Raw genomic sequence first — 11,017 nt, forward strand, 5'->3', positions numbered from 1 at the left:
AGTACACATTATATTATAAATACTGATGCTTGGAAGTCTATGACTTTATTCTAAAGAAATTTCAGAAAATCTGTTATTTTATAAAAAATGACATTAGCTGATCAAAATATTAGCATAATTTACGTAGTATAGGTTGCTATACTACGTAAATAGAAGAGACAATTTAGAGTTCAAGTTTTGTTGGTTAAATAAAGTAGTAGTATATTGTGTTCATGATTTTTTTACCGATATCATTATTCAGACCTTCGATATCTAAACAACGAAACGTAATTCGTTAAATTGAAAAGTACCTTAAAAGAAAATAAATATAAACACATTTACAAGACAACAAAGATAAAGGTTGTTTTCAAACGTCATTCGTTTGTGTTAGACGCCCACAATTGAATCAAAACAACGACAATCCAAAAACACATTCTATTTTTATTGCCATTCGAAAGGCATTTTATTTCTTTTTGTACCGAACTAAGTTGACGATACCTGTGTTCAGTTCCGGGCCATTAGTGCCGCCGTACGACTACAACGGATTTATCGCGAAGCTGGAATTTATCGAGAGGATCGACAGCAGTGGATCCCCGCCCACGGTCGTGCCGGCCTCGCCGCCGCTGGCTGCACTCACACATCACATGCAACATGGTAACTTATCTTCCCTAGCTAGTATTCAGTAGAACTGATTTTTTTGGTCAGTCAACTTGATTTACGGGTAAATCCGTTGAATTCCACGAACGCCCATAAACAGACAATGACTAATTTTCCTAAAAGTAATTTAAATAAACGCAACGGGAAAACCATTTAGTTTTCTATAAATAGTTCTGAAAAGCTAGTTTTGTATTTACCAAATGGCTTTTAAAATGTAAGTAGATGCCAAACAAAGTTCAAAATGCATTTGTTTTTGTCCATTACTAGAACTGCTAAAAGCTTTTTCTATGTCAAAACTTTAAGTTGCGAAAAAGTTGAATGAAATGGTTAAGGCCGTCTGTATTCCACTAGCTATTTTTGTCCTGTCTTATTCTGAATTCTCATATCATAAATTAAGATTAACAGACATAAATACAACGTCTCACCATTCGGAAAAGTTCCCTTTATTGAAATATAAGTAAAAATATGTCTAGAAAGATGTTATTATTTTGTAGCGGACAGGATACCAGTAGATAGTAGTGGGATGACAAATGAAGTGTCCGGGGGAAACGCGCGGGTGGGGTGCGGCGCCACGGTCCGGGGATACGGCCCGGGCGGCGCCCGCTCCGGCCACTTCGACTCCCGGGCATCGACGTGGCGCTCCCAATGCGTCATACACCTAGTGGGCGCACCTACCGACGTCGTCCAAGTATCACTATTTAATTATAATCTAAGGTAAGTCACATACTCAAATAATTAAGGTGGAACTGTGACTCCCCTTTCTGTCACCTATAATAGTTAGGGTGAATGCTAATGTTCAGTGTTCTGTCAGTTTAATAGAGCGGAAGGAATTTGGATGAGTTTACATTACGATTTATGTTTGGTAAATGTATTGCGATAGTCCTTACGTGTGTCATTAGTTCACTAATTATAGAATGTTAAACCCTTATACTCACGCACTGTAATGCCAAGCCCATTTACATTTCAAATAAAATTCTTAATTACTGGAATGAAAATCGCTGTTAGCTGTACTTAATGCTGATTAGTTTTGGCAAATGATAAGTAAGTGAACTTATACCTTTGTTTTGGTATGTACCCCTATCTCCATAGTATCTGTTAGATACAACCGACTACTCCCTGGGATGCACTTGATTGATATCCCAGCCCTTAGAATCATAAATTTGTGATTCAGGAATTTAATTTCGTGTGGTCTGTAAAAGCTTTTGAAGAACATTTTCCTCTGTCATTGTTGTGAAAGTAAACTTGAACCCAGATGATGAACTTGTATTTGGGTTCATCAATTGTAATCCTCTTTTTAATTTGTTTCATAGGTTACCAAGTTGTCGATCTCATATTGAGGTTTTAGAAGGTCTGCACGAATTTGGAGGAAGAGGAGAAAGGGACAGGTCCGAGCGTGGAGATCGGGCTCTCTTAAGAGTATGTGGACCGGCTGTGAGAGAAGCCAGGGATCCTTCAGGCCGGTTCCTCATACGACAAGCAGTGACGTCTAAAGGTGCTAACTTAACAATCCTCGTACGAAGAGCCACCTCACAAACTCCTGACGAAGAAGAATTTGTTGATGGGGCCTTCGCCTTCCACGATGGTAAGCAAATAACATCAGATACATAACTAAAAGCGCCAAAAGGAAATTATGAAGGAAAAATAATATTTTTGCTTTCACAACAAGACATAAACAATGATATTTGATGACTTATGGAAAGCGAAGAGAAAAAGGGCTGACGGAATAATATTCAGAGGCTAAATCCTGGTGCTGTTTATGTAAAGCCTGTTCTACATGTGTGTGACGTGGCGTACACAATGATTGGCGAGAAGAAAAATACAAGATGTAGAGCGAATGTCACAACACATTATTTACGCTTCCCTAAATAAAAATAATGTAATTGTTCCTAACAATCTTGTTCGGGCGTCTTGTTACTTAACAATAGTTGATTTGAATTGTGTCTTGTGTAACGCCTTCGCACTTTATAATGGGATCTCAATTTAGGAATTTTGCCTCTAAGAATTGTTTTCATTTGAAGTGTTTTGGAAACCATTTATTCTCTACAGCCAATCAAATTTATTCATGTTTTTTTTTATTTAGAACAACACGAAGGCACAGTGTCCCCTGACGCGACGTGTGCGGCTACCCACTATGGACTAGCGTCTCCCGCCCATGGTGGAGTATCAGCACCTTCTCATCACCACATATTCTGGAACATCGAGGAACGTCTGCTCTGCACGCATCGGTTCATTCCCGCTGCTAACCAAAGCGTTACTATAGAGGTATGTGAAGCTTGTTACACGATTTGATAGAGCCAACATCAATATGATCCAGTATGAAAAGTCGAAAGGAAATATTAATAGTTGCATCAGTTTAGCTAACGTGAATATTCTTGAAGAACTTTCAAACTTATACTTACTTTACCTACTTTTTGTGTTTCATCCACTAAATTACAACTCTTCGCATTTTAAGTAGGATACAAGTTATCATTAATTCCTTAGATCCAACGTCTGGAGCGCATGTGGAGCGCGGAGCCGACGGGCACGGTGGGCGCCGGCGGGTGCCGGACGGCGTGTGGCGACGCCGGCTGCGAGTGCCGCTCCAACACTGCGCTTTTCTACCACGACCATATCGCACTCGTGGCCGGGGATGGCACGCACCTATCCTGTTTGTGTGGTGACTTTCAGGTGAACATTAGATTACAAGTTGTCATTATAACAGCATGTTTACATGTCATGAATAGGTTTGAACAAGGGGTGCTGCCATATTATTGAAATAGAAAAGGATGAGTGCACAAGATTAATAATTTAAAGTTGTTTAAAATTATGGTCCTTCTTTTGTTTGCATGTTATGATCAGGGATAACTAATTATCCAGCTCTATAACCCTAAAAATGACAAAACCACATCGTCCCACTTCGAATTTATAAATGAGACGATTAAAATCAAGAACCTATAACTTCATGACATGACGGTCCCTTATTTGCAATTCAAAAAATAACAGAACTCGACGTGACAGTCATTGGAATTGACGTTCATTACAGCTATCTGAGCGAATAAAATATTCGGAAACCAGTGACAAGAAAATTGACGTTAATTGCTTAAAATATTAAAGGAAGCATTAAGGGTAATCGACAGGAGAATAACGGGACCGATACATAATAGAAGAGAACAAATAGGTTGGTACTGAAATATGCTGTGAGTCATTGAAATTGTGAGGTCTATTTAAACATGAGGTCTTTAGCAAACAGGAACGGAAGCTTGATCTAATTATTGTGAGCTCTGAATATACGACAGCAAATATATTAATTGTGTTGGTGGGGCCTTGTGCCAACACTGCCGACGAGGCAACCCTTCGCCGCGACGCCGCGGCCGGCTGCGGCGCGATCCGCATAATTAAGTAAGAGGGTTACTATTAACTATGTAACAGCAATAAAGCGTAGAACGACCACCCGAGCGTACAGGGACTTCTACATAAAAGCAAATATGCCGCTTAATAATTTAGTTACCATGTTTACTACTCTTTCATGGCCATCTAAATTAAGTTTCTTTTGAAATTATAGCTCCTAGTTACTCCTCTTTATGACTGTATTAGCGTTCGCTAATGATTAGCCTGCAGAACATGTACTATCAATCATTTAATGAATTCTTTGCAGTTATTCTGTTTCTAAAATGTTTGGATCTGTACCAGATCTTCATCTTGTATTGCAACGTGCATTTATGTCCTAAATGATTTCTAAGACTAACCATACCATAAACATAAACTGTCAAAAGGTTCTATCTAAACTACAGTTGTAAACGGTTCAATATTATACATATTAGTCATACCATTACTATTACGTTTCCTGCAACTACGCTTAAAGTATGTAACCATTAAGAGACTGTACGGCAAAATTGTCAAAGGTTTTAAACAAAAACGAACACAGATATGACACAAAGCTGTGTTATCTTAGGTATATCGGAAACGCGCGCATAATTTAATTATTAACAGTGCTATACCCCCGTCAGGCACCATCCACGACAAATTGTTACGAACTGGCATTGTTGGAAAATGGACTTTGAGCAATATACTGCCTCTAAAACAGCGGCGGCGTGGCGGTCCATGTCCCGGTACTCATAAAACATGGGCTAACTGGCGGCATGTCATCCGTCCGCCCCTGTTATTAGTGGCCAGCCGACGACGCAGCTCGGGGCGACAGCTTAGAGACTCACCCCTCAAAATTCAATTACTTAGTACCGGCAACGTATGCCCATTGCGTACAGCGTACCGCTGCACACTAAATTTGTCAATACCCTGTCCACGTACATACATTTATGACGACGGTACATATCAGGTCTGCTGCTACATTCTCACCGGGGTACTATTCAAAATATTTCATGTCTGTTAGCAACGGAGTGAATGTGACAAAGCTTTCTCAAATAAATTATTTTATATTATATTTCGTATCTTTTACTCAGACAGCGATTACTAGGAATAAATATTTTTCGTGTGTCGCCAGGCGGCCTGGCTGCCTGTTGTGGTGCGGAGTTGGACGAGCGTTCGGTTGGAGTATTCGGTGGCTCATTACACATATGCGAGCCGCGGTTTTGATTACGCAGCCGCATACAGTTTCAACGATGACGCCATGTGCGGTCAACGCACATACACCACACATTCTGGTAAGCGATAATAATCTGAGTGATCTGTCTATCCATAAACATTATGGCCATTAAACATATTACCTACACGAAAACGAAACCCGGGATAATTTGATGAAGATATCTCCACGCAAGGGGGCAGATAATCGGCAATTTATCTCCGATGAACTTTATAGACCTTCATCACATAAAGCGAAAAACAAACATTTCCATTTGACATTCGACGCGCGTCTCAGACGTTTGAAAAAACGCGTCGGATATTGTTCTCATGGCGCGGCGGGGCGCGTCCGAGAAAATTACGTGCCACGACCCAGTTTCACACTGAATCGAAAAAAACCTTGAACAAGATCGTAAAGTTCCAATTACAACGTCGCTATTGCGGCGACTCGTCATGCTAGCTTAACGCCGCATTATTGCCCACGTAGGTAGACGCTTCCCCGTCGCATTTTTAATGTATTGTTTCTTCTCGAGGACTTGATATTGTTTTTGTCTGTGTAGGTGAGATATCGTCGAGGAACGTATCAGTAACGGGAAGTCTGAACGAGTTTTTCTATCAACAATGCACCTGGGTACTAGATTCTAACGTAGAGCGTCAGTTGTTCATTGACATCACGTCTGAACAGGTAAGCTACAAAGAAATGCTGATAGATTTATTTTTATTTTCTTAGCGATATCTTCCTGTTTATAATGTGTTATAAAAATGTGTTAACAATTTTATAAATAAGATCATAAAAAACTGTTATGTTTAGTTCCCTATCAAGCTATAAATAACAGTTTATAAATTTATAGATACCGGTAGCATTACCACGTTGCATACCGGTTTTCACAACTCATGGCTATTGTTGGATAATTTATACGTGGCCTTACATAAAAATATTTCCATAGGATAAGTCCTGCGGTTCATGGAACATCACATTGCACGAATGGTCGGGCCCCGGAGCGCAGAGCGAGGCTGGGCTGGCGGGGGCGGCCGGCGAGCTATTGTACACCTTCTGTGCACGACATAAGAACCACACTTACACGCTCCCGTGGCAGCTGAACACCGTAGTCATTAGGTATGTATGAATTCCACACATAAGATAGATCCCAACGTTGACGAGATCAATTGTCCGACTAATTAGAACGTGTATATCTAAACTGTGTATTCCCAAATAAATTTCTCTGTTGATTAATGTTTTAAATTGGAAACAATGCTGAAACGATAACCGAAGCGATTGCGAAGAATTAATGATTTGTTTGTTTTACGAAGGCGCCTAATTTCTGAATCAAAATCAAACATTTCTGTCTTTATTTAAGTCTACATTGCTTTTTATCGCTTCTCGAACATTGTACAATTGTAGGGAAGGTTGTACACGTGACCGAGTGCTGATGGTTTAATTTATGGATAACGTCGCATTATGTCTCACTCATTGCTTACATGTAACACGTGGATTGGATTGCGATTACACGTGTTACGGGTTGTTAGCAAATATACGTATATTCCCGTAGGTACTACACGATCAAATGAATGCTACTTATGCTAAGCCAATCCCAAGTGGAATCGATGCATAGTACAAAGGTAACTCAATTCATATTCGACAGGCGTGTACTCTCCACGTACCTAGTTTGCTCAGAAGTCGAACGAAATCTTCCATTGAGCTTTTAGCACAATCTAAACAATTTCCAAAAAGAAAGAAAACGCCACGATAAATTATTTATGAATGGCCCTCGGCTTTAATACACAAACCGACGTGCCAAATACGTAAGAGCGCATGCTTTTATTTAGCTACTTTCTCGGTACAAAGATCTTTTTTCTTTGTGCATATTAGAGGAACCCGTAAGAGGGTACGTGGTGTGTATCCGAAATGACATTTTCACTCGTAAATCCTGAATAACGATGTGTGAAAACATACCTTTGGCGATGAATCGAAACCTCTTGTCATTCTTTTTGGTGGACGCAGGTGGGACCGTTAATAAAGTTTTTAAGCGCCACACTACAGCCTTTCCCGTTAGATGGCTTAGTTTTTGGCCACATTTTTTTCCCAATAAAACGTTTGCACTCCAGCCTTTTGATAATAGCCAATAGAAATGGCACCGCTGAAAACCAACACTCGCAAAGTTTGCGCCACACGCGTTTATTCCCACACAACTTGGGTGCCCATTTAGTATTTTATGGTATCTGTGAAAGCTATTTCTCCCATTTGGTACTATAAAGAATTTTCTATACATAGCAAGATTTTAAAATTATACTTCAGGGCATTTCATACTCACTAATCTCAATTAATATCCGATATTAGTACTTTACTTAATCTTGCCTTCTTTTATTCCCTTTTATTGTTATCTTCTTCTATCACTTCTACGGAATGTCTCACAACATATTAACTTACAGGTTAGTAGCTTTATCGAGGCAGCAACCGCTGTACACGATTCGGTGGCGGTCGCAGGTGGTGCGAGCCAACAACAGGCTGGGCCCGCCGACACCAGCGCCGGCCGCATCCGCCGCCGCCGCAACCGTCGCAATCACACGACTCCTTATATACATCCTTTTAATACCAATCATGACTTTTAATACAAGACTTTGAAAAAAATAATATTAAAAAATACGACAGTTATTTTGTCCCGCAGTGCTTAGACTTTGAAATCAATTTAAAAAGTGACTATTTAAAGTGACCCGAAGTGTATTCTGTCACCAGTGTATAAAAATTGTTTTTAATAAAAACTGGTCTAACAAAATGACGTGTGAAGTTGTTAGGAATAGAATTTCGAGTGTGTCCAACTTTGTTCAGTGTGACTGACATCTAGTTTGATTATGAAACTGTGGAACGGTGTATTTAAAAAGTAACGAAAATAAGGTGCAGACGAAACATGGCCAAGGTGAGAACATGGTTTTTGTATCGATAATGTACGCGTATTTACTGGGTGTAAGTAAACTATTATTTGAAAAATTAATTGTAAATGACCCCAATGGTTGCGTACTATTGTTATTAGCAACACTGTATCTATATCAACGTTTGGAGTGTAACATTATTTGATACTTGAAAAAATATAACCATACTTACAACTTTGTCAAAAACAATTTGCCTAACAAGTTTTAAGAAATCCATGCAAGTACGGTCGAAATTTGGTTGATTCATTTTGGGTTATAAATCTAACTGCAGGGAGCAACGCTCTGCTACATGAAAACAAGGGCATGAATCAAACGGTTTGTGCGTCGAAAATATTCTAACCAGGGGTTGTTGAGACTGTTATTTATTGTATTGGCTCATGTAGACTCGGTCCTGACTATAGTACCGATACGTTCTCGAAATGAAAGGTGCATTCCCTATCAATATAGGGAATTTCCAGCGGTAAAACCGAACGCGAATTTCGTTTGTGATATTTCCGTCGAGATCGAATCGAGTGCTATGGCTCTTCGATGTATTGACTTATTGGTGTGACGTAGGTTAATAAGCAAGGAATGCGATCATTGGACTGAGAACTGATTCTTTAACGTATAAAAATTTAAACGCAGCCTCTGTATTAAAAACACCTAATTAAGTTTCGAAAAGTCATTGAAATCCGATATAAAATTTTCATTTGCTGACTTCAATGTTGTTTGGTTTTCCAAATATGTTCAGAGGCCGAAGCATGTTATATGTTTCCTTCATTCAATTACCTTGCTAATTAACCTAATATCAGACAAAATTTAGATAATAAGCGCAAACTGTATATGTATAATATCGATAGTGTGTATGTTTGTGTAAATATTGAATATATAAGCTTAAAACCAAATTTTTAGAATAGCATAGATTAACACCTCCAAAGACTATGGATAAGTAGGAAAAATAATATTGCTTCAATAATTATGCTGATATTTTTTAAAGCTTTAAATCTGATTAGTTCAATTATTTTAAAGTAGCATGAATGTTGATATAAATGGCTGTTTATTAAGTAAATGTCTTACTGTCAATTATAAGTAAGTAGAAATCGAATATGCAATTGTTTATCTCTGAATTCTTCACTGTTTATTACTTGTATGTAAATGTGCTTCTATTGTAAATTAAATTTATTTAAGTCACGGCGTTTTAACAGAAATTCTAACCATTACTCTTTTGGCTATATAGATGTCAAAACGAATCTCGCTATACAGGGACAACACGATCATAAAATACCGAAAAAATTGAATTGAATCGTTGAAAATCTATTTCTATAAAATTATAACTGCACAAAAATATTTAAATTTGTATCACACGCGATTCAACAAACAAAAAAATAAAATTTTATTATTCGATTGTGAATTCGGAGCACTTCACAGGAATTGAATTACAAAAACAAAACACACACGATCACAGTTGTATTTTAAGGTTTGTCAAAATAGAATTATATCAAGTTGAGGCAGAATAGGAAATGTTTTCGCACGGTGTTTTAGATGTTGTTTATAGTATTTGCTTACTTTTGTAACGCGGTTAAAACAATTCTAACCCGTGCTATCTGATATCGAATGCAGTGAACTATTTCAGTGACTGAATATTGAGGTTTGCAGCTATTCTGATATTCACTACACATGAATACAAAACAATATGTAAGTTTCTGTTTTGTTTATTTTTCAATGTGTTGATCACAGCTATAACTTTCGAAACCTGAAAGTAAATGATGTTCTAGCCGAGACTAGTCGTTTTAGACATCCATCTTTACAAGCAAAGAAAGCAAAGCTTAGAACTCAACAATTAAAAACATTTTCCATTAAAAGTATACTTGTTATCAACTGCTAAGAGTTCGTCATCATGAAAATCATCGTGTGTGATCTCTGATTTATATTAATTTAGTTACGTTCAATTTTTAATAGTGAATTTGCAACATAATTAACTTTTCAATTATGTAATTAGATCATAATTTAGCTTAGATGTAAATAGCACAAACAAGATCTGCGTTGTTATAAATAAATTATGTTTTAGTAACGCAAATGTTGTTTCTTAGATTAAATGAAAAGCTAACTTTAATAGGTAGACGATTCTACGTATAAATATATTGAATAATGTTTGTTACACTGAAATAGATAAAATGAAAGCGATTTGTGTATTATTTTTCTCCTGGTATTATTCCCTGGGCGTCTATAAGCAGAGTTCAGTTGCTAAGTGTCTGGTGATCGGGTGTTACTCTCGACAATTAGCACAGTGATTAAGTTACAATAGGTAATTGAAGCGTCTTGAAAAGATCTTTCCGAACCAGTGGCTTATATTTAAACCTTGTTAGTGCAGATTATTTTAAGCTATAAATAGAATAAAACCATTGGTAAGGGGCCTACTAGTCACACAATGATTAACGTAAAACGTAGGTAGGTATATAGTCAAATACGGGAAGTCAATATTGGCAGTCGAAATTTTATAAAGGGTACAAAATTACAAAATAAGATTCTTTATAATATACCTTAATATGAAAATGGCTTCCCAAACTAAATTTCGTTGAATTCAGTTCCTACTCCAGAAAAAAAATGTTTTCATTGTAAAAGCGACACAACATACATACTACATGTAGCAAGATTTCTTCATCCCATTTCCACACACCAATAAACCATTTAGGCTTAGTTTAACCATAAGTCAGTTCAATCTTAGATATCTGCTTATTAAAATCGTAAATCAGAAAACTCTTTCAAAACATTTTAAGTTCAATTAAAAATAAAGAAATATCAACACATTATATTCAATTAAACGAGGCCTGCTACACAGCTGGGAGGACTGATTACAGCCGTCTTTTGCATTTGATTCGAGTCACTAGAGTTAACAAAATTATAGGAGCAAACATCGGAG

General features: G+C 37.6%; 1 protein-coding gene across 3 annotated transcripts in view; it reads left to right on the forward strand.

Moving 5' to 3' along the window:
• The window catches only part of LOC113501799, a 58,435-nt gene extending 48,154 nt beyond the window's left edge, over window positions 1-10,281 (forward strand). For all 3 annotated transcript variants that reach the window (XM_026883060.1, XM_026883058.1, XM_026883059.1), the window contains 9 exons: window positions 488-633; window positions 1,131-1,350; window positions 1,947-2,218; window positions 2,717-2,898; window positions 3,118-3,303; window positions 5,114-5,273; window positions 5,751-5,875; window positions 6,138-6,307; window positions 7,621-10,281. In XM_026883060.1, coding sequence (XP_026738861.1) covers window positions 488-633; window positions 1,131-1,350; window positions 1,947-2,218; window positions 2,717-2,898; window positions 3,118-3,303; window positions 5,114-5,273; window positions 5,751-5,875; window positions 6,138-6,307; window positions 7,621-7,813 — 1,654 coding nt within the window. In that variant the 3' untranslated portion in view covers window positions 7,814-10,281. The remainder of the gene's footprint in view (window positions 1-487; window positions 634-1,130; window positions 1,351-1,946; window positions 2,219-2,716; window positions 2,899-3,117; window positions 3,304-5,113; window positions 5,274-5,750; window positions 5,876-6,137; window positions 6,308-7,620) is intronic.
• The last annotated feature ends 736 nt before the right edge of the window (window positions 10,282-11,017 follow it).

Source organism: Trichoplusia ni, chromosome 16, assembly GCF_003590095.1.
Source record: "Trichoplusia ni isolate ovarian cell line Hi5 chromosome 16, tn1, whole genome shotgun sequence".
Taxonomy (NCBI): domain Eukaryota; kingdom Metazoa; phylum Arthropoda; class Insecta; order Lepidoptera; family Noctuidae; genus Trichoplusia; species Trichoplusia ni.